Raw genomic sequence first — 24,364 nt, 5'->3', positions numbered from 1 at the left:
CACAAGATATCCTGTCCTTTTATCAATGTGGTCTAAATACACTTATAAAGTCACAGATATAGGCTATATTCTATTTGAACATATTCTTACTTAAAGTAAATGATCTGGTAAGCCTTAATTTATGATTTTATTTTCTTTACAGATCTATTTTTTTTAAAGGAGTGATTACTGGGGTAACATTAGCGGTAAATGTGAAAGCTGACCAACTGAAGGGAATATTCCCGGTGTTTGTGGTGCTCGTTGTTTGGTGCATCGCAGACAGGGTGGCGTGGGTGGAAAAACAGAAGAGTCATTTTCTGTTCTTTTGAGTTTTGATGTTGAGTCTTTGCCCGACAAAGTGATGTTAGGGTATATAACTTATCCTGTACAAGTTTCTGTGCCGACCACAATATGTTGTTACAGGTGTCAAGCTTATGGGCATGTGGCAGCAGTGCGTAGAAGGAGGGTTCCTAGGTGTGAGAAGTGTGCAGAAGGGCATAAGACAAAGGAATGTGTGGCATTGGGGAATCTAGTGGTATGTGTTAATTGTAGGGGTGCCCATGGTGCGAGAGAGGCAGGTTGAGGTTTCCAGGGTTAGAGTAGTGCAGAAGTTGTCATATGCTGAGGCAGTGAAGAAAGTAGAGGAAGATGGGTCAATGGGGAGAGATCCTGAGAGGAGTGGCGTGAGTAGTAGATCTGTACCAGTACAGAGGGATAAACTAACAAGTGATATTGGTAAGATTGGATTTTGGCCATTTATAGTAGTGGTTATCAACTGTACTGCAGGGATGGAACGTAAGTCGCAGAACATAGAGGTTGTGGTGGCAGCTGCAGAGAGGTATTTGGGTGTGCGAGACTTGACATCAGAAGAGTTACAGGGTGTGTTAGGTGGTGGTGTCCCATCCTTTGACTGTTGGCCTGAAGTAGGACTAAATATATTTAAATAGTGGAGTATGGTATTTAGATGGTAGGGCATTTTTTGAATTTTTGTATTCCTTTATTTTAGACAAAAAAATTAAAAATAAAAATAAGCAAAGTATAAGGAAGTTATACTCCAGTCGGGTAGGTGGCGGTAATGCCACATTTAATGGATGCCAACCTGTCGTTGAACATCACCGAAGAAGCCATATTGAAGTCCCTGCACCCAGGGCCGCGGTATACCTCATTGCAGTACAACAAGTCCGGAGCTGTCTCTTCAGGAGTTTAGTAAGAGCCATTATATTATTTCATTAACAATGTGCTTACTAGCTCGGTTATTGGTGTACTATAAATGTGTAGTGAAGATAGTGTACTCAGTGCTGCTGATTGAACGTTCATGTTGTTGTCTCAATTTAGATCGCTTTCCTAAATACTGTAGCTATCTAACCGGCACTAAGTTACGAACGTTCCTGCAGTCTTGTGGCACTACAGTAGCTAGTAGTCTAATGTCGGGGGGGAACAGTCAGAACTAGCCTGGGCAGCCGATACAGTGCATGGACGCTAGATGTGCACTATCAACTACCTAGGCTAAGTCAGAACAGACTTATTTGCTTGACAATATCACCAGGTTTCTGGTGGTAGTAAGCATTATAACACGGGTGGGTATAATTTGTGGAACATTCCAACAGGAATCTGTTCCAAAAACTTCGTAAATAACAAGGTTGCCAACAAACAATTACAAGGTTGCCAACAAACACTTACAAAGTTGTATAGCAGCAGAATAAAATAACGGGTTAGGGAGTGGGCTATTTAATTACTTTAAAATTATGTTTATTCCGAAAAATGTCTGTACTCACTCTGGTCGACAAACATTAAGAATATGCTACATGGTGAGTTGATGCCTATTCGGCAGCTAGGTGGATTGCTCATGTTACCTTGTACTTCACGAAGTTTTTGGAACAGTTTCCTGTTGGATCGTTCCACAAATTATACCCACCCTTATAACACGCACACATACATAGATAGCTATTAGTCACCTCGGTTACCCAGAAGTACAATTCTCGCGAATGTTGTCACGAGAGATTATAGTAAGCCATCACGTTAGCTAGTAACCTTTTGACCGTTGGGTTCAGAAGGGTAGAATCATGCCCATCTAATAAATTCCAATAGTTAAGCCAATTGTCCTCATGGCACGTTGTTACTGCAACTACTTCATTTCGTGTGTGTCATTGAGATATGGTGTGTGTAGGACAGGTAGTATATTAGTGCCTAAAAGTGTGTTTTAGGCACAAAGCTATTTATTTTGCCAAAGTAATGGTGACAGCACAAATACTGCACATAACTCTACTACATGTCGAGGGTGTGTTGATTACATTGACTTGTTGACTGATGTGAGTGATACAATGAAGTCTCGAGGGTACATAGTGGAAACTTTCTCCCTCGGCTTTACACTTTGGTGTTTCTCTTTCCATCAGCAATGTCTGGAAATCCAGCTGTGTTGATGCGTCTGGTAGCTTCGGCTTACGCTATGGCAGAGAAGGCTGGCGCCATTGTACGAAGGGTTCTTCAGAGCGGAGAGCTGGGCATCGTGGAAAAGGTTTGACTGACTGAACGGAGAGGGGGACAAAATGCTGGAGATTGATGGGCAGTGAAATGGAGCTTGATTGTTGTTTTATAAATTATTTCTCTGTACTCAATGTACACAGACAGGGGCCAACGATCTACAGACACTGGCAGACCGGCTGGTCCAGCAGAGCATCTGTGCCTCCCTGTCTAAAAGCTTCCCCAAAATCACCATAATCGGAGAGGAGGTGGGTATATGAATGTACATTAATAGGATCTGTCCTAATGTTACTGACAAATAAACATTGATCTGCAGATTAGAATACACAACACGTTTCACAACATCCTAGTCTGAACAGTGAACATCTCTCTCACACGTCAGGATCTGCCAGAGGAGGCTGTCAAAGAGGACCTGATTGAGAGCGGTCAATCTGAAGACATCCTACAGAAGTCCTGTCCAGCAGAGTACAGTGCCCTGAAAGAAGAGGAGGTGAGAGAGACACTTTAGAGCTGAAACTGAAACCTAATGTCCTGATTTTGATTATTTTCTGGGTACTGACTGCTCATTCCAGCTATGTTTCTGTGTTTGAATGGCAGATTTGAATTTGTCTTTTTAGCTGGTTGTGTGGGTCGACCCCCTTGATGGCACCAAAGAATACACTGAAGGTAAATAAACTTGTTATTATTTTTGCCAGTCACTCTGTGATAAGAGTCACTGACTCAAAGCCATAAGAGGGTAGAACATATTTGACGACAACCTGTTCCCCCTTCTTTCATTCAGTCTTAACATTAACATCTCCAACATAATCATCAGTGCTGATTCCCTGTTTGCTCTCTGTCTCTCTCACTCTCCTATCTTTCTTCATCCCATTATTCTTTCTTCCCTGCTTAGCAGCAGCAAAGTGTTTCTACCTGCCAAATCAGATGTGTCACACGGGGTCGGACGCCCAGTTTCTCGGCACGGCTATCCGTATGGTGATGGAGGGAGGGCATTTGGACTGGGAGGGACGAGAGCAGAATAGGTGGAGAGGGAGGGTAAAGGAGAAATGCTTGGGCATCAAATCAAGTTTATTTTCAGCAGATGTTACAAAATGCTTATACAGAAACCCAGCTTAAAACCCCAAAACAGCAAGGTGGCTAGGAAAAACTAGAAAGGCAGCTAGGAAAAACTAGAAAGGGAGGAGCCCAGGAAGGAACCTAGAGAGGATCCAGGCTCTTGAGTGGTGGCCATTCCTCTTCCGGATGCATCGTGTGGAGATTATAAGATTTCATGGCCATTAAGGCTAGATTGTTCTTCAAGATGTTCATATTTGACCGGCAGGGTCAAATAATAATCACAGTGGTTGTAGAGGGTGCAACAGGAGTAAATGTCAGTTGGCTTTTCATCGAGCATTCAGAGGTCGCGACAGCAGGTGCGGTAGAGTCAAAAACACCAGGTCCGGGACAAGGTAGCACGTCCAGTGAACAGGTCAGGGTTCCATAGCCGCAGGAAGAACAGTTGAAACCACAGCAACAGACTCGCCACAGACACCGTGGATGCCATGGAACTTCATGATGTGATAGCAGGAAATAAGGTGAAATATACAGGGATGCATATGTATTAATATACAGTGCCTTCTGAAAGTATTCACATCCCTTAACTTTCCACATGTTGTTACAGCATGAATTTCAAGTGGATTAAATTGAGATTTTTGTCACTGGCCTATACACAATATCCCATAATGACAAAGTGAAAACATGTTTTAAAATTTTTTAGCAAATTTGTTGAAAATGAATTGCAGAAAATCTCATATTAGTATTCACACCCCTGAGTAAATACTTTGTAGAAGCACCTCATTGATCATTGCCAGACAACCATTTTCAGGTCTTGCCGTAGATTTTCAAGTAAAGTCAAACCTGTAACTCAGCCATTCAGGAACATTCAGTTTTTTCCTGGTAAGCAACTCCAGTGTAGATTTGGCCATGTGTTTTAGTTTATTGTCCTGCTGAAAGGATAATGCTTATCCCAGTGTCTGGTGGAAAACGCTGAACCAGGCACCAGGAATGGGTCCTAGGGCTTCTCTCTATCCCTTTTTTTTTACTTTGTACCATTATACTACTTTTACCTCACTGATTTGTTTTTCATGCTGGAAAAATACACTGAACCAAAATATAAACGCAACATGTAAAGTGTTTGGTCCATGTTTCATGTGCTGAAATAAAAGATCCCTGAAATGTTCCATGTGCACAAAAAGCTTATTTCTCAAAAATGTTGTGCACAAATTAGCTTACATCCCTGTTAGTGAGCATTTTTCCTTTGCCAAGATAAATCATCCACCTGACAGGTGTGGCATATCAAGAAGCTGATTAAACAGCATGATCATTACACAGGTGCACCATGTGCTAGGGACAAAAGTCCACTAAAATGCCACGGATGTCTCATGTTTTGAGGGAGTGTGCAATTGGCATGCTGACTGCAGGAATGTTCACCAGAGCTGTTGCCAGAAAATGTAATGTTTATCTACCATAGGCCGCCACCAACGTCGTTTTAGAGAATTTGGCAGTACAAACACAGACCATGTGTAACCATGCCAGTCCAGGACCACATCTGGCTTCTTCACCTGCGGGATCGTCTGAGGGGGGAGTGCTGAGGAGTATTTCTGTCTGTAATAAAGCCCTTTAGTGGGGAAAAACAAATTCTGATTGGCTGGGCCTGGGGTCGACATGGCTCCCAAGTGGGTGGTCCTATGCCTTCCCAGGCCCACCCCTGCCCAGTCATGTGAAATCCATAGATAAGGGCCTAATGAATGTATTTTGATTGATTTCCTTATATGAACTGTAACTCAGTAAAATCTTTGAAATGGTTGCATGTTGTGTTTTTTATATTTTAGTTCAGTGTAGTTATACAGTACGATGACAATACTTGTGTGAAGTCCACTGTTATTTGTTCCCTTCAGCTAAAATGTTGTCATATGATGTCAGGGCTTCTTGATCATGTGACTGTTCTGATCGGCATTGCATATGGCGGGAAGGCCATTGCTGGGGTCATCAACCAGCCCTTCTTCAATTATCAGGTACCAACAAATAATCGACAACGGAAAATTATTTTTCTGCCTTATACCCTCTCACTCTATCAGGGCATGACATATTCAGTAGGGAGAACATGTTTTGAAATAGGGAGATTCATTTTCATTTTCTATAGTATACACTGTGAGTGTATAATTTCCTCTTTTTTTTTTGTATCCACAGCTGGGGGCGGAGTCAGCAGACATGGGGAGAACTCTGTGGGGAATGCCCGGACTGGGCGCTTTCGGGTTCGAGCTACAGGAGGTCCCGGATGGCCGCCGCATTGTCACCACAACCCGTTCCCACAGCAACAAACTCGTCACAGACACTGTGGATGCCATGGAACCTCATGATGTGATAAGAGTCGGCGGAGCAGGAAATAAGGTGAAATATACAGGGATGGGAAGGTTAGGGATGCATATGTATTCAGAGAAAGTATTCACAGCCTGAATTTCAAATGGATTAAATTGAGTTTTTGTGTCACTGGCCTATACACAATACCCCATAATGACAAAGTGGAAACATGTTTTTAGATTTTTTTTTTGCAAACTTGTTGAAAATGAAATGCAGAAAATCTTATTCGTATTCACACCCCTGAGTAAATACTTTGTAGAAGCACCTTGTTGATCATTGCTAGACAACAATTTGCAGGTCCTGCCGTAGATTTTCAAGTAAAGTCAACTTTAGCTCGGCCACTCAGGAACATTGTTTTCTTGGTAAGCAACTCCAGTGTAGATTTGACCTTTTGTAGATTTGTCCTGCTGAAAGAAGAATTCTTCTTCCAGTGGCTGGTGGAAAACAGACTGAACCAGGCTTTCCTTTATGATGTTTCCCTGTGCTTAGCTGAATTCTGTTTATTTATTTTTTACCCTGAAAGACTCCCCAGTCTTAACGATTACACTCTATAATAATAATAATACACACTATAATGATACAATAAAAGCAGAGATTGAATATCTTCTTGGGCATGGTGAAGTTATTAATTACACTTTGGATGGCGTATCAATCAATACACCCAGTCACTACAAAGATACAGAAGTCCTTCCTAACTCCGTTGCCAGAGAGGAAGGAAACCGCTCAGGGATTTCACCATGAGGCCAATGGTGACTTTAAAACAGTTTGTTTAATGGCTGTAATAGGAGAAAACTGAGGATGGATCAACAACATTGTAGTTATTCCACAATACTAACCGAAATGACAGAGTGAAAAGAAGAAAGCCTGTACACATTACAAATATTCAAAAACATGCATCCTGTTTGCAATTAGGCACTAAAGCAATACTGCACAAACAATGTGGCAAAGAAATGAACTTGATCCTGAATACAAAGTGTTATGCTTGGGGCAAATCCAACAACGCATCACTGAGTACCACTCTCCATATTTTCAAGCATGGTGGTGGCTGCATCATGTTATCGGTATGCTTTTCATCGGCAAGGGACTTTATTTTTACCCTAAACAGAATAGAGCTAAGCACAGGCAAAATCCTAGAGGAAAACCTGGTTCAGTCTGCTTTCCAGCAGATACTTGGAAACATTCACCTTTCAGCAGTACAACCTGAAACACATGGCCAAATATACACTGGAGTTGCTTACCAAGACATTGAATTTTACTGAGTGCCCTAGTTAGTTTTGACTTAAATCAGCTTGAAAATCTATGACAAGATTTGAAAATGGCTATCTAGCAATGATCAACAACGAACTTGACAGAGCTTGACGTTTTTAAAGAATGTGCAAATATTGTACAATCCAGGTGAGCAAAGCTTAGATTTACCCAGAAAGACTCAGATGTAACTGTAGAATCGTGAAAATTCACTTCGTCTGAGGATTACATAATTATTTTAGGGGTCTATGACCCTACTATGATATTACATCTGACTCCATTATCATGTGAATGCTATAGCCCCATAATCATACCCAGTGGGTATAGCCAAGTTTGCAAGCCTTGCGCCACCACTTGGAATACTATAAGATGCACGTATTTAGGTTTACCATTATGCAATTATTAAGAGGCAAAGGGACAAGGAGCTAATATCTTGCAATCAATGTCCTAGCATTAAATGATTGAGTTAACTCTGGCTCAAAAATGCAGTTAGAGAAAACATACAGTACCAGTCAAAAGTTAACACATCTACTCGTCAAGGGTTTTTCTTTGTCTTCCTCATTATTCTACAATGTAGAAAATAGTACAAATAAACTTTGAAATAATGTAGTACCCCAAAAAAGTGTTAAACAAATCAAAATGAGATTATTCAAAGTAGACACCCTTTGACAACTTTTGCACACTCTGCATTCTCTCAACCAGCTTCACCTGGAATGCTTTTCCAACAGTCTTGAAGGAGTTCCCACATATAATGAGCACTTGTTGGCTGCTTTTCCTGCAGTCCAACTCATCCCAAACCATCTCAATTGGGTTGAGGTCAGGTGATTGTGGAGGCCAGGTCATCTGCACTCTCCTGTTATCCTGTTGCAAAACAAATGATAGTCCCACTTAGCACAAACCAGCTGGGATGGCGTATCGCTGCAGAATACTGTGGTAGCCATGCTGGTTAAGTGTGCCTTGAATTCTAAATAAATCAGACTGTCACCAGCAAAGCACCCCCACACCACCTCCTCATGCTTCACGGTGGGAACCACACATGCGGAGATCATCAGTTCACTTACTCTGCGTCTTTGTTGTAGCCAAAAATCTCAAATTTGGACTAATCAGACCAAAGGACAGATTTCCACCAGTCTGTCCTTTGCTTGCATTTCTTGGCCAAAGCAAGTCTCTTCTTATTATTGGTGTCCTTTAGTAGTGCTTTGTTTGCAGAAATTCAACCACGAAGGCCTGATTCACAAAGTCTCCTCTGAACAGTTGTTGATAAATGTCTGTTACTTGAACTCTGTTAAGCACTTATTTGGGCTGCAATTTCTGACTTAACTCTAACTTAATCTCTGCAGCAGAGGTAACTCTGCGTCTACCTTTTCTGTGGCGGTCCTCATGAGAGCCTGTTTCATCATAGCGCTTGCACTTGAAGAAACTTTCAGAGTTCTTGAAATGTTCCGGATTGACTGACCTTCATGTCTTTTAAAGTAACGGACTGTCGTTTCTCTTTGCTTATTTGAGCTGTTCTTGCCATAATATGGACTTGAAATGTATTCCACGTGACTACCTCATGAAGCTAGTTGAGAGAATGCCAAGAGCGTGCAAAGCTGTCACGGCAAAGAAAGTGTGGTTACTTTGACGAATCTCAAATATAAAATATATTTTGATTTGTTTAACACATGATTCTAGATGTGTAATTTCATATTTTTGATGTTTTCACTATTTTGCAATGTAGAAAATAGTCAAAGAAAAACCCTGGAATGAGTAGGTGTGTCAACTTTTGGCTGGTACTGTATATTGTGAATAAGATGTACTATTAGACATCTCATCAAATAATATTTAAAGGAAAATTACTCCAATGTGAGGACTACGGTTCGTATCTATTTAAACGTGATCAGATTTGAACTTCCGAGTGGCATCATTAGAGCTGGGTTCGATCCCAGGCTGTCGGCTTGGCAAGGTCATACCAGAAATCTTCATGATAAAAATAATGCAAAATATTGTTTTAACGGCATAGAAAATTCATCACTATGATATACAAACATACATCGAGATCTACCATGACCTAAGTTTAAGACAAGCTTTTATTTTTCTAAGAGCGATAAATCCCAGTATCTCCCATCGTCTAATTTAACATCAATTTGCAAGGCCCAAAACAAAACAAAAGTCATAACTTCAGACACGTTCTCTAATCTAATTATCACATATCAACACTATGATAAGAGCACATCGTTGTTGTTCCCCTTTGAACTTTCCGCTGTCCAACGAACAGAATAACAGTTTCTCTAACAAATCCACAGCACTTACAGTACAATGAAACATCAAAATTCATAGTTCTTTATGAACTCTTGAATTCACATAGTAACATTAATTTTGTTGATTCAAATCTTCACCTCTCCTGGCTTCAGTGACCTTAGGACGTCTGTGGGACTGTCTCTTCGAGATTACCACTGTGGCCCACAGATGGTCAGTCATTCAAACAATGCCATTAATCACACTGGGCCTCGGTGCCAACTAGACATCTTCATCACTGGCCTTCATCATTCACTCTGTCTATTCAACTAATCACTGCCAAAGGTGATTCTAACATGTATTGTGGTATTCAGTGGTGTGAATATTTATAGAAATGACATTTAATTTTCAATAAATTTGCAGTGTTGTGTGTGTAGATGGGTGTTTTTGAATTCTGGCTGTAACACTTTGGAATAAGTCGGTATGAATAGTTTGAATACACTTATAAAATGAATTCTTACTACTCTGTTGCACCCTATCTTTGTGTAGATTATTCAGCTTGTGGAGGGGAAGGCTTCAGCTTATGTATTTGCCAGTCTAGGAACTAAAAAGTGGGACACATGTGCCCCTGAAGCCATCCTGCATGCAGTAGGAGGTAAGCAACAATCTTCCTCTTACTGAAAGTACCTCCTAATTATGAGTAAGGACCGTAATGTTGCCTGCCATTTTGTTTTTTGTCTGTCCCTCTGCAGGTAAGCTGACAGACATGCATGGCAGTGCATTGTGTTATGATGCTAACGTGAAGCACATGAACTCCGCTGGGGTGCTGGCCACTCTACGCAACCACCAGTATTATGCCAGCAGAGTGCCCCAGTCAGTCCTGCAGGCTCTCAAGCCCTGATTGATAAATTTACTGTACCACGCATTGTCCAAAAACAAATTAGTATAAAATGTTCTTTAATCATGAATCGTATGTTTATTTATATAATAACCTGTGTAACATATTGCACTTCAGTGTTAAAAACAACACTGCACTTTTATACTGTGTATATGGTTGACTAGGAAAATCAGGCCATATTTGACACTTGTTTTAAAAAAAAAATTACTAGACATTTCTACATAACATTAACAGCCCAGACTGATTCGGCCAGCAGCATACCCCCCTGCATCCCACTGCTGGGTTTGTCCCTTGATTGGAGACGATGTTAAACAGGTGTCTGGTCACTAAAGATCCCATGGCACTTATTGTAAGAGTAGAGGCGTTAACCCCAGTGTCCTGGCTAAATTCCCAATCTGGCCCTCAGACCATCACGGTTACCTAATCATCCCGAGTTTACAATTGGCTCATTCATCCCCCCTCCTCTCCCCTATAACTATTCCCCAGGTTGTTGCTGTAAATAAGAATGAGTTCTCAGTCAACTTACCTGGTAAAATAAGGGTTAAATTAAATAATTACCAAAATGGTATGGCATAAAAGTAAGCAAGCCTGATACCTGTGACTACAAGTCAGAGGACTTCGAGAGCTGGTGTCAGACAGACTTGGCCTTAACCATGTCCAAACGACTTGGTAAAAATCGCTGTTCTAAATTTGTAATTGGCTGACATACAACGTAATACCTTTCTGGAAGACAACACTAGGCCCTCTGATGCACTGGTTTGAAAGGCACCTTAAAGGATAATGACACATGAGGCAGGGTCAACAGCACTGTTCCATTTATTCCATTCAAAGATTCTGAAACAAACTTGTACAAATCTCAAAACTGTTTAAAAACAATGACAGTTTCCAACTTGAATAGAGACCGATAAATGAGAACAAGGCAAAAGGCAAGATATGCCCTAACTCAAACTAAAATGTTATTTCAAATATTCCTTAGTAAGCTCATTAGTTGGATGAGAATAATAATTCTGAACCAGATATTGGAATCAGCATACAGGAAAGGGTCCACCAAGTAGATATACTCACTGGCTCATGCATTCTGATGCCTTGCTTGTTGTTGATGTCTTCAACCTCTTTAGGCGGTCAATCTACCTCTAGGGGGCAGCAATGTCTAAGTAACTGACACTGCCGAGTAAAAAGTGCCATCTCTGCTAGCTTGGTAAACATGAGCTGACCTCCTTGTGTAATATTTCATGTTTACAATAACTGCAGGGGCAATGCTGAAAATAGCACTTAAAAAATGGAAATAGTCTTGTGGCCAACTGGTCGTGTGTGTGTGAGAAAAATAATAGGCTACTGAACACCAATTGAAACCAGGTGCCTTGAATGTCTTGCCTTTAACTTCCCAAGCCACAACCATCTATGCATTCTCACAGGCATACAGTAAAAACAATGTCCATAACAAAACCAACAGGCATTTGGAACACCCATTTGTGAGCCCTTTGAGTTAGTACACACAACCTTAACTGTACTAGTACTTCTCTGTATAGAATGTGTACGCAATACATGCCCCGTGTGTGTATATACCATCATTTTGTATGGTTCTGATCATATGCATTTGTATGGGTACTTTCAAAGTAATTTTGTTAAAACTTCATTAGTGTCCGCATAAAGAGAACATTGAGTCCAACAGGGTGAAAATGACATTCTCCAAACTCACTAGGAGGCTAAACCATTCCAATCAGTTACTGTAGCCAAAATGTGGGAGGAAAATGACATGTTATTAGTAATATTGTGAGAAGGTTACATACGCATTAGCAGGGAAAATGCAAGGGTCTGGAAACGTTATAGGTCTGGAAGAATTAACGTTGTTGGCTGGGGGTAAAGAACCCACCTCACTCAAATAATAAGCTATACTTTTTACTATGTTTCATTGAAGGCAGAAAAGCGTCCGTTCCAAATGTGTTGCCCCTTTCCACAAAAGGTTTGTATCGTATTGCTGCACCTTAACCTGAGCAACACATTTCATAGCATTGAAAATCCACAAGTCATTATGAATAAAAAAACAAAAGTTCACAGCAAAGATTTTATGTTTTACACATATATGAAAGAGGTGAGTGGGGGTCAGGGGGGGCTAGAGCGCTTCCTATAGATGGGAGGGAGGGGACAGCAGGGGAAAGGGTGCGAGGAGGATGCGTGACGGGGGGGAGGGGGGCCAGACGCTCACCTCTTCTTGGGGGCTTGGGCAGTACGGGGCGGGGTTACGGGGCGTCCCGAGTTCACCCCTCCATACTGGTACTTAGCTTTTTTCTCTGACGGCTTCAAAATCTGAGAGAGAAAGTATTAATACTCAGTTTGTTTCCAGCATTGGGAGACTCATCCACAGTAAGTGTGTTTACGTGCGAGTTCTCACCTGAAAGGAACACATGAGGGACTCGTCAACGCTCATCATGCCCCCAGCGTTATCAAACTCCCCGCAGTAGTTGGGAGCCGAGAACAGCGTCACCAGCTGCCGTTTGGCAAAAAACTCATAGCCGTCCTCAACAACCTTCCAGTACAGAACAACACATGAGTTAATGAACCTTCTTTAGAGATGCATCCACATGAACATAGCCATCATACATTAGGCTCTACCTGGTGGGCTCTGCAGATGAGGTCCAGGTCGTGGCGGTTGAGGAACTTGCTGACCACGTCAGCCCCAAAGGTGAAGGAGACACCCCGGTCGTTTTCCCCCCATCCCTGCACGTCTTTGTCTGGATCCGACCACAGCAGATCACACAGCAGTCCTAGCACAGAGAGAGTGCAGTCAGAGCCACCACAAATACGGCACATGTACCACACACACACACGTTTACACACCTGTGTCAGGGACATCAGTTGGCCTCATGATGCGTCGAATTTGCTCCATGGACTGTAGATCAGGAGAGAGACCTGAGGAAGAGGGATGATTGTGAATTAATAATATTCATAGAAAAATAATTGATAGAAAAGCACCCACGAATACCTCCATGGCAGCAGAAGATCTTCTCATCGATTATAGCGGCGATGGGCAGACAGTTGAAGCAATCTGTGAAGGTCTTCCACAGCTTTATGTTGAATCTGCGTTTGCCTGGGGTACACAACATAGAAAGACATGGAATTACATAAAGTAATGCATAAAGGAGTATATAAAACATTAAGAACACCTGCTCTTTCCATGACACCAGGTGAAAGCTATGATCCCTTACTGATGTCACTTGTTAAATCCACTTCAAATCAATATTGATGAACAATATGAGCGTAGCTTTTTGTTTTTAGCCTAGAGACAATTGAGACTGGATTGTTTGTGCCTTTGAATTGGGTATGGTAGGTGCCAGGCTCACCGGTTTGATTATGTCAACACTGCTGGGTTTATAACGCTCAACAGTTTCTCGTGTGTATCAAGAATGGTCCACCACCCCAAATATATCCAGCCAACTTGACACAACTGTGGGAAGCATTGGAGTCAACATGCGCCAGCATCCCCGTGGAACACTTTCAACACCTTGTAGAGTCCATGCCCAGATGAATAGAGACTGTTCTGAGGTGGTGCAACTCAATATTAGGAAGGTGTTCCTAATGTTTGGTATACTCAGTAGAGAACACAAAACCATTGCCATTATGAATTCCATTTGTGTGTTGGCCCTTTCCACAAAAAGTGCCGCAGACACAGAAAGATAACCGATTCAGGGTGTGTATGTGTGTGAGAGACACTGCTTCCTGTCTTACACTCATCATAGAAACCGTAGATGCGGTTGATGGAAGCACACTCGTGGTTGCCTCTGAGTAGGAAGAAGTTCTCGGGGTATTTGATCTTGTAGGCCAGCAGTAGACAGATGGTCTCCAGGGACTGCTTGCCTCGGTCCACGTAGTCTCCCAGGAAAAGGTAGTTAGCCTCCGGCGGGAAGCCCCCGTACTCAAAGAGCCGCAGCAGGTCTGTGTACTGGCCATGGATATCACCTAGTGGGAGAACGAGAGCAGAGAGGTTATGAGACAACCATTATTTTAGGTTCTTTATCCAGGGTAGTCACATTGAGATTGACATAGCCTGGACAATTGGCAGGAGTGGAGAGTGAGCTTGATCCAGATTGTCCTTGCTGGAAGGGAGATGGCCACATCCTGTAGAGCAGCAGACACTTGAGGGAGACACATACCACTTACATCCTACTGCTCTACTTACTGAGCTAGGCCTATATCTCTCCAATGTGTTATCCTAGCCTCTCCTTTCTCTCTGACATGTTGGTTTAAAGACAACTGTGTGTGGGCGAGGATGCCCTTTTCACGTTCATGTAAATTCACAAACATTAGGCCTATGTCTTTATTCAGACAGCTGATATTTTTCTAACCCTGCTATTTCTCATATGCTATTTGTCCTCTCAGGGGGAAAGAAAGAGGGCCCAGGAGTAAGGATATAGCAGTAGGAAGGAAGAGGAATAATTCATTGTACTGACCGCAGATTTTGAGCGGAGCCTCCAGCTCCAGTAGAATGGGCTGACTGAGGAAGATCTCCCGGGACTTGATGCACAACCCCCGCACCTCCGCCTCCGTCATCTGGACTATCTTCCCTGGACGACATCCTCGTACTTGAGAGAAAGATAGGGCTATCAATCACAACCACGAGTCATGACCCTTCTCTCCATTTTAAATCGTGCTGGCTTTAAATGTGTAATGTGCTTTTCATTGTCTTCAAACCAGTGCAGAATATGCAACCACTTAAAGTGGCAATCTGCTGTTGAAACAAAGTGTTCGCCCCACCTGTTTCGTTAAACAGCTGAGGGACAGGGCTGGAGAAGTGTAACCAGTCAAATTCATAGACAGTAGGGTTGTCCCGACTTTGTCGAGATGTTTTAAAAAAGAACCGACGACGACATGTACACTACCGTTCAAAAGTTTGGGGTCACTTAGAAATGTTCTTGTTTTCCATGGAAACATACATGAAATGAGTTGCAAAATGAATAGGAAATATAGTCAAGACATTGGCAAGGTTATAAATAATGATTTTTAATTGAAATGGTGTCCTTCAAACTTTTCTTTTGCCAAAGAATCGTCCATTTGCAGGAATTACAGCCTTGTAGACCTTTGGCATTCTAGTTGTCAATTTGTTGAGGTAATCTGAAGATATTTCACCCTATGCTTCCTGAAGCACCTCCCACAAATTGGCTTGATGGGCACTTCTTACGTAACATACTGCTCCCAAGCTCAATAGGGTTGAGATCCGGTGACAATAATGGAGTGGCCAGCACAGACAGAATACCAGCTGACGGCTTCTTCCCTAAATAGTTCCTGCATAGTTTGGAGCAGTGTTTTGGGTCATTGTCCTGTTGGAGGAGGAAATTGGCTCCAATTAAGCGCCGTCCACAAGGTATGGCATGGCGTTGCAAAATGGAATGTTACCCTTCCTTCAAGATCCCTTTTATCCTGTACAAATCTCCCAATTCACCACCACCAAAGAACCCCCAGACCATCACATTGCCTCCACCATGCTTGACAGATGGGGTCAAGCACTGCTCCAGCAACTTTTCCTTTTTTCTGCATCCCACGAATGTTCTTCTTTGTGATCCGAACACCTCAAACTTAAATAAGTCTGTCCATAACACTTTTTTCCAATCTTCCGCTGTCCAGTGTCTGTTATTTTGCCCATCTTAATCTTTTATTTTTATTGGCCAGACTGAGAAGGCTTTTCTTGCAACACCCGCGGAGTTGCCTCTTCACTGTTGACGTTGAGACTGGTGTTTTGCGAGTACTATTTAATGAAGCTGCCAGTTGAGGACTTGTGAAGCGTCTGTTTCTCAAACTAGGCACAAATGTACTTGTCCTCTTGCTCAGTTGAGCACCGGGGCCTCCTGGATTCAAACCAGTGTCTGTAGTGACGGCTCTAGCACTGAGATGCAGTGCCTTACACCACTGCGCCACTTGGGAGCCCACAATTAGTTTGGCTAATACTTTTCAGGGAGTCACTAGGTGACTTAGGCAAGCTCCCTGCTAGTGGTCTGGATGGAATTGAATTGGGATTAAGGATGTCCATTTTGCTGCTGAGCAAACACATTTCCGTGCCGAGTAACTGACCCTCATTGTCAGAATTGTTTTTCTTTTTTAAAATGACATGATCAACAGAAAATACTATGCATGCATACAAGGAACTGACATTTTTCAATAAGAGCTTAATGGAAACATGCAACAACAGCAAGCCTGTCGTCAGCTAATAAAATGTTATTTTCAAACATTTGCATGAAAAAAAAAATTCTAAACAGCGCACCTAATGTGAGGAGTTCCATATGTGACAGACAAAAATCTCTTATATACTTAGAAAGAGGGGGAATCTAATAGCAACCACTTGGATGGGTTGCTAATATGACTAGGATTGTACATTTGGCTTCTGGAAAAACAAAGAAAGTTGATATAAAAACCGAGAGAAAGGCTGGTTAATGGCACAATGAAGTCCTTATGAAATAATTGCCTCCATGTTTCTATAGTGAGATTTTGGCTTGGCTACCTTTGAAGCACGGTAAGAAATGATGCTAAGCTACAGAACTGTTTTGCTAGCACAGACTGGAATATGTTTCGGGATATATATATATATATATATATATATATATGTAAATGACAATTACAACAATACTGAATGAACAATGAACACTTATTTTAACTTAATATAATACATAAAATCAACGTAGCCTCAAATAAATAATGAAACATGTTTAATTTAGTTTAAATAATACAAAAACACAGTGTTGGAGGAGAAAGTAAAAGTGCAATATGTGCCATGTAAAAAAAGCCAATGTTTAAGTTCCTTGCTCAGAACATATTACCAGTTAAGAAGTTTTAGGTTGTAGTTATTATAGGAATAATGACACGTCGACTATTTCACTCTATGCCATTTGTATTTCATATACCTTTGACTATTGGATATTCCTATAGGCACTTTAGTATTGCCAGCCTAATCTCGGGAGTTGATAGGCTTGAAGTCATAAACAGCGCGGTGCTTCAAGCATTGCTAAGAGCTGCTGGCAAACGCAGTAATGTGCTGTTTGAATGAATGCTTACGAGCCTGCTGCTGCCTACCACCGCTCAGTCAGACTGCTCTATCAAATATCAACTCAAACTTAATTATAATATAATAAACACACAGAAATATGAGCCTTTGGTCATTAATATGGTCAAATCTGTAAAGTATTATTTCAAAAACAAAACATTTATTCTTTCAGTGAAATACGGAACCGTTCTGTATTTTATTGAACGGGTGGCAACCTTAAGTCTAAATATTGCTGTTACACTGCACAACCTTCAATGCTATGTCATAATTATGTAAAATTCTGGCAAATTAATTATGGTCTTTGTTAGGAAGAAATGGTCTTCACACAGTTTGTAACGAGCCGGGCAGCCCAAACTGCTGCATATACCCCGACTCCGCTTGCACTGAACGCAAGAGAAGTGACAATTTCCTTAGTTAATATAGCCTGCTAACATTAATTTATTTTAACTAAATATGCAGGTAAAAAACAATTATACTTCTGTGTATTGATTTTAAGAAAGGCATTGATGTTTATGGTTGGGTACATTTGTGCAACGATTTTGCTTTTTTAGCGAATGCACTTTTGTTAAATCATCACCCGTTTGGCGAAGTAGGCTGTGAGTCGATGATAAATTAACAGGCACCACATTGATTATATGCAACGCAGGACAAGCTAGATAACCTAGGAATATCATCAATTATGTGTAGTTAACTAGTCATTAAGTGAAGATTAAACTTATCTTATAAAATATAATCAATGCTAGCTAGCAACTTAGCCTGGCTCCTTGCATCCACCAGGTCATTTTGATGCTGCACTCGCGTAACAGGTGGTCAGCCTGCCATGCAGTCTCCTTGTGGATTGCAATGTAATCGGCGTCCCCCTAATTAAATCGGCCATGCCGATTAATCGGTCGCCCTCTAGTACATACCCCAACCAGAAGCCATGGATAAAAGGCAACATCCACATTGAGCTAAAGGCTAGAGCTGCCGCTTTCACGGAGCTGGAGTCTTATAAGAAATCCCGCTATGCCACCCGACAAACCATCAAACAGGCAAAGCATCAATAGAGGACTAAGATCGAATCGTACTACACCGGCTTTGATGCTCGTTGGATGTGGCAGGGCTTGTAAACCATTACAGACTACAAAGGGAAGCACAGCCGAGAGCTGCCCAGTGACACGAGCCTACCAGACGAGCTAAACTACTTCTATGCTCGCTTCGAGGAAAATTGCACTGAAACATACACGAGAGCACTAGCTGTGCCGGAAGACTGTGTGATCATGCTCTCCGCAGCCGATGTCAGTAAGACCTTTAAACAGGTCAACATTCACAAGGCCGCAGGGCCAGACGGATTACCAGGACGTGTACTGCAAGCATGCACTGACCAACTGGCAAGTGTCTTCACTGACATTTTAAACGTCTCCATGTCCGAGTCTGTAATACCAACATGTTTTAAGCAGACCATCATAGTGCCTGTGCTAGAGGTCGACCGATTAATCGGAATGGCCGATTAATTAGGGCCGATTTTAAGTTTTCATAACAATCGGAAATATGTATTTATGGACACCGATTTAGTCTGTTTTTTGTGTTTTTTTTACACCTTTATTTAACTAGGCAAGTCAGTTAAGAACACATTCTTCTTTTCAATGACGGCCTAGGAACGGTGGGTTAACTGCCTCGGTTGTGCAATGAAACAGGAATATTTAGACTAATGGATGCCACCCCTTAGATAAAATTTGGAACGGTTCCGTATTTCACTGAAAGAATAAACGTCGTTTTCGAGATGATAGTTTCCGGATTTGACCATATTAATGACCTAAGGCTCGTATTTCTGTGTGTTATGTTATAACTAAGTCTATGATTTGATAGAGCAGTCTGACTGAGCGATGGTAGGCACCAGCAGGCTCGTAAGCATTCATTCAAACAGCACTTTCGTGCGTTTTGCCAGCAGCTCTGTTGTGATTCAAGCATTGCGCTGTTTATGACTTCAAGCCTATCAACTCCCGAGATTAGGCAGGTGTAACCGATGTGAAATGGCCAGCTAGTTAGCGGGGTGCACGCTAATAGCGTTTCAAACGTCACTTGCTCTGAGACTTGGGAGTGGTTGTTCCCCTTGCTCTGCATGGGTAACACTGCTTCAAGGGTGGCTGCTGTCGATGTGTTCCTGGTTCGAGCCCAGGTAGGAGCGAGGAGAGGGACGGAAGCTATACTGTTACACTGGCAATACTAAAGTGCCTATAAGAACATCCAATAGTCAAAAGGTTAATGAAATACAAATGGTATAGAGAAATAGTCCTATTATTCCTATAATAACTACAACCTAAAACTTCTTACCTGGGAATATTGAAGACTCCTGTTAAAAAGGAACCACCAGCTTTCATATGTTCTCATGTTCTGAGCAATGAACTTAAACGTTAGCATTCTTACATGGCACATATTGCACTTCTACTTTCTCCTCCAACACTTTGTTTTTGTAGTATTTAAACCAAATTGAACATGTTTCATTATTTATTTGAGGCTAAATTGATTTTATTGATGTATTATATTAAGTGAAAATAAGTGTTCATTCAGTATTGTTGTAATTGTCATTATTACAATATATATATATATATATATATATATATATATATTTTGTAATAATGACAATATTATATATATATATATATATATATAAAATAAATCGTCCGATTAATTGGTATAGGCTGTTTTTGGTCCTCCAATAATCAGTATCGGCGTTGAAAAATCATAATCGGTCAACCTCTAGCCTGTGCCCAAGAACACTAAGGTAACCTGCCTAATGGACTACCAACCCATAGCACTCACGTCTGTAGCCATGAGGTGCTTTGAAAGGTTGGTCATTGCTCACATCAACACCATTATCACAGAAACCCTAGACCCACTTCAATTTGCATACCACTCCAACAGATCCACAGAGATTGCACTCCACACTGCCCTTTCCCACCTGGACAAAAATAGCACCTGTGAGAATGCTATTCATTGACTACAGCTCAGCATTCAACACCATACTGCCCTCAAAGCTCATCAATAAGCTAAGGACCCTGAGACTAAACACCTCCCTCTGCAACTGGATTCTAGACTTACTGACGGGCCACCCCCAGGTGGTAAGGGTAGGTAACAACATATTCGCCACGCTGATCCTCAACACAGGGGCCCCTTAAGGGTGCGTGCTCAGTCCCCTTCTGTACTCCATGTTTACTCATGACTGCACGGCCAGGCACAACACCATCATTAAGTTTGCCGATGACACAACGGTGGTAAACCTGATCACCGACAACGATGAGACAGCCTATAGGGAGGTCAGAGACCAGGTCGTGTGGTGCCAGGACAACAAGCTCTACCTCAACATGATCAAGATAAAGGAGATGATTGTGGACTACAGGAAAAAAGAGGACCAGAAACACCCCCATTCTCATCGACGGGGCTGCAGTGGAGCAGGGTTAAGAGCGTCAAGTTCCTTGGTGTCCAAGCACACCAAGACAGTCACGAAGAGGGCACGACAAAACCTATTCCCCCTCAGGAGACTGAAAAGATTTGGCATGAGTTCTCAAATCCTCAAAAGGTTCTACCATCGAGAGCATCCTGACTGGTTGCGTCACTGCCTGGTATGGCAACTGTTCGGGCTCTGACCCCAAGGCACTACAAGAGGGTAGTGCGAACGGCCCAGTACATCACTGGGGCCAAGCTTCCTGCCATCCAGGACCTCTATACCAGGCGGTGTCAGAGGAAGGCCCTAAAAAGATTCCAGACACCCTAGTCATAGACTGTTCTCTCTGCTACCGCACGGCAAGCAGTACCGAAGCACCAAGTCTAGGTCCAATAGGCTTCTTAACATCAGAGAGTAGCTGTTATCTATGCATAGTCACTTTAATAACTCTATCTACATGTACATATGACCTCAACTAACCAGTGCCCCCCTGTATATAGTCTTGCTATCATTATTTTACTGCTGCTCTTTAATTACTTGTTACTTTTAGTTCTTATATATATTTTTAAACTGCATTGTTGGTTAGCGGCTCGTAAGTAAGCAGTTGTATTCGGCTCATGTGACTAATAACATTTGATTTTTACTTTAAATGCCTCATTATTTGAAATAAGTCAAACGATTGGGTTTCAAACAATTATACTGCTTCAAGCTCACATTGCAAAGTGGTGGGGGACTCGTTGATAGCCTGCCTACCGTTGACTATAGCCTATACACTCGATTGGGGAACGGGAGGTGAGCTAGTTGAGATTTAGAAATAAAAATAAAAATAGTAGCACTTTCCACTCCTGTACCAGCCTTTTTTAGGAGCTGCTTCCGCACTGTCTGACAGGTGATAGGCTATTCCGTTCCTAAAACTAGGCTCTGTATGCTTTGCAAATGTGACAAATAAGATACATGAAGACCAATGTAAAACTACACACACACCAATTTTATTCCTCACAATTATGAAAATTAACCGATAGACTGGTAAGCATGACTGGTCAAGTGTATTTTCCAGGGCTAACCAATTGGGCTAACCAATGAAAGGTTATCCATTAACATCCCTAATTGGGATTTTTCAAAGGCCTGCAATTTCAGTTCAGCAATGTGCTGAACTGAATAAAACAGGTGGTTGTCACTTTTGCTGAGTGTTCCAAGTGGGACAGTGTCACGAAAAGGTGTTTGATGGCAAAATGTACAGCGTGTAATATCAGGTTAACTGTGGTCTTCAACATCTCAACAATTTATATGAAAAAAGAAATCCAGACAAAACATGCTTTTCATGTCGGCTGAAGTGTGACATCTTCCAAAGGTGATTTCAGTACAGAAAATAAAACGCCCAGGTGGGTACATACCAAACCAACATTGAAAGCAGTTTGTAAAATGACTAACTCGCTACAGATGCGAAACTGAGTAGACGTCAATGGCAGGTTAAAGCAATGTTGTGACTGCTCGAGTTGACGCATACTAGCTAACTCGGGCTTTTCTGTGTTATTGCTACCTATAACGTTACACATAGATATGACTAAGTTAGAGGCATTCTTACTTCACTAACAACGTAATAGCCCCTATACAGCCCTGCGTTGAAAACAAATCTGAATCTAGCTAGCTTAACTGACTACCTAGCAACACGGACGGAGAGGGGTGTGTGTTCACGCTGGCAAAGCCCCCTCTCATCAAGATTTAAAAGCTAACACGAGCAATAAAAATGTGCATACACATATATATATAAATAACATCCATGTCCTGCGCTAGGCAAAGAGTATCTAACTAGCTAATTTCGTAAACTAGAGTAACGTTTGCTTGCTTGATCATATATCTAACGTTACTGTAACACACCGCGTTAGCTAGCATAACACAAATCAAATGTGACAGCATATATTTATATTCAAACAGATGTTGCTTTTTTGGCAAATTAACTAACTAGTTACAGTAAAATGGTAGTTACCTAAACAGGGCATAACACAGTTAGCTAAGGCTAAAGTCACTAGTTTGTTGAACCACTCTCCCAGTCCCACCTTTCTCCTCTGACGCGTTAGTTAGCAAGCAAAGTCAACTGGCGTCACCAAATATGATTTTACATTCGTTCTTCGACACCTGAAAATGACATAAAATTGTTACATCCTTTTTCTTTGCTGTCCCCACCAAGTAACCACACGGTTAATTGCAAAACAAAAACAGCATACCTTCAAGCAATCGAGAGATGATGCTGTCAACGTTGAGCTCGCTTTCCGCCATTTTCTTTGAAACACTAAAAACTACTACGCAGAGAGAACTACGTCGTGCTCACCAGCAGAGGGCGTGGTCTACTACTGTACAAACGGTGTAGTTTATTTTGGTTCACTCAGGCTTTCTGTATTTTGGCAAAGATTTGTAACCAGCAGTACGGTACGAGCTTTTTTTAAATCGTATTTGGGGGTACAAAACATTTTGCAGGTAGCTTTCTTTACCCTTCATTGAAGCTGACCTGCCTGCAAACAAAGTACATTCTAAGTTTATTAACATAATTTGGGGATATCCATTACTTTTATTGTAACCCCTCTATCATAGCTCTATCAAATATTAACATGGTGAGGCAACTTGTTGTGTACCCTCAATAAAATACCCCCCCTTTCTCTCTTTGTTAATCTCCATGGACAATGGCTCCAACTTCTATTGCAATGGGCTTGGGTTACGCTGACCTATTCATCCTGGTAATTCATAGGGGCTCACATGATGCAATTGAATGCCAACATTTCTCTTGAAATACCCAATGACATAGTTACTGACAATTTAACCATTTCGGTTGATACAAAGCTAAATTATTGTCCATGCCACCTACATGCTTTTGACACTGTATTTCCACATTCAAACTATAAAAAAGTATTTGTTATCTGTTGCTGAATATCATTAGAAACCAGTTCCTTTCATCTCAACCTCTTTCTCTCCCATTTTCCTCTTATTCCGCCGTTCTCTGCAGGACATGAGTAGCCATGTGATTCCCCAGCCGATCAGTAAGCCAGTGACGCCCAGCAACACGGGCACCCACACAGGTATGGAGGAGTCACACCGGGGCACAGGGCTGGGGGTGGTGGTGTTAGTGACTGGGACAGGGGTGGTAGTGGTAACAGGTGGACTCGGGAGGCTATTGACCTTAGTGAAGATGAAGGGTTGATCCTAAAGGAGAGAGCAAATTTCAGTTCAGGGGAAACTAACCTGAGCATAGATCTTCTTCTTAGACATTGTAAGAAATAGCTTTCAGTAGGGGATATGACTAAAATGGTCTACTACTCAACCAACACACTCGACAACCCACACATACTGTCAAGTAAGCCGACAACTGACTCACTGATTGCCAATTCAGCCAACACCTGATCAACCCTGCTATAAAAAAAAACAGCATAGACCAGCATGCATTTCCAGCTGGTCCTTGCTTGTCTATGCTGGTCCATATTGGCCTATGCTGGTCAAGCTGCTCTGACCAGCATGGTCTAGCTCAGGGATGGGCAACTTTGATTGGGGTGGGGGCCACAAAAAAATCTGAACTCATCATAAGGGGCTCCACTCTTGACATCGGAGATAAGTTTTAGATTTAATTTCCTGCCATTCTTGTTTGCCATGGGCTGTAGGGAAATGTTGCAATTTTAAAGCAAGTTTGCTTCAATTCTGCACA

General features: G+C 41.8%; 3 protein-coding genes across 5 annotated transcripts in view; 1 reads left to right on the top strand and 2 right to left on the bottom strand.

The window, feature by feature from the left end:
* Positions 1-1,146: 1,146 nt before the first annotated feature.
* Positions 1,147-10,286, top strand: bpnt1 (bisphosphate nucleotidase 1). The gene is given in 9 exon segments (NM_001160613.2): positions 1,147-1,185; positions 2,373-2,494; positions 2,604-2,708; positions 2,843-2,950; positions 3,078-3,126; positions 5,422-5,513; positions 5,689-5,889; positions 9,871-9,976; positions 10,074-10,286. Coding segments are annotated over 8 exon segments (930 nt in total). The 5' UTR covers positions 1,147-1,185; positions 2,373-2,374; the 3' UTR covers positions 10,223-10,286.
* Positions 10,287-11,012: 726 nt separating this feature from the next.
* Positions 11,013-23,063, bottom strand: LOC110529802 (serine/threonine-protein phosphatase PP1-beta catalytic subunit). Its single transcript, XM_021612339.2, has 8 exons — positions 22,899-23,063; positions 14,668-14,799; positions 13,946-14,176; positions 13,203-13,307; positions 13,058-13,129; positions 12,833-12,984; positions 12,612-12,746; positions 11,013-12,526 (listed from the first exon to the last, which is right to left on the bottom strand). The coding sequence occupies exons 1-8, from the start codon at positions 22,948-22,950 to the stop codon at positions 12,422-12,424; spliced, it is 984 nt and encodes a 327-aa protein (XP_021468014.1). The 5' UTR covers positions 22,951-23,063; the 3' UTR covers positions 11,013-12,421.
* Positions 23,064-23,542: 479 nt separating this feature from the next.
* The window catches only part of LOC110529800 (phospholipase B1, membrane-associated), a 39,263-nt gene continuing 38,441 nt past the window's right edge, over positions 23,543-24,364 (bottom strand). For all 3 annotated transcript variants that reach the window (XM_036985290.1, XM_021612336.2, XM_036985289.1), the window contains exon 42: positions 23,543-23,868. In XM_036985290.1, the coding sequence (XP_036841185.1) occupies positions 23,602-23,868 (267 nt within the window). In that variant the 3' untranslated portion in view covers positions 23,543-23,601. The remainder of the gene's footprint in view (positions 23,869-24,364) is intronic.

The sequence above is a fragment of the Oncorhynchus mykiss genome, chromosome 8 (genome assembly GCF_013265735.2).
Source record: "Oncorhynchus mykiss isolate Arlee chromosome 8, USDA_OmykA_1.1, whole genome shotgun sequence".
Classification (NCBI taxonomy): domain Eukaryota; kingdom Metazoa; phylum Chordata; class Actinopteri; order Salmoniformes; family Salmonidae; genus Oncorhynchus; species Oncorhynchus mykiss.
Note: the sequence above shows the minus strand (reverse complement) of the source record. Positions and strands in the feature narration are given on the sequence as shown.

Bases quoted from the DNA above. Each gene is read 5' to 3' on its own strand.
- LOC110529802 (XM_021612339.2), bottom strand. From the start codon at position 22,950: ATGGCGGAAAGCGAGCTCAACGTTGACAGCATCATCTCTCGATTGCTT. The intron at 14,800-22,898 runs GTATGCTGTTTT...CTTTCTCTCAAG, and splicing joins CATCTCTCGATTGCTTGAAG to TACGAGGATGTCGTCCAGGG. The intron at 14,177-14,667 runs GTCAGTACAATG...TTCTCCCACTAG, and splicing joins GGCTCCGCTCAAAATCTGCG to GTGATATCCATGGCCAGTAC.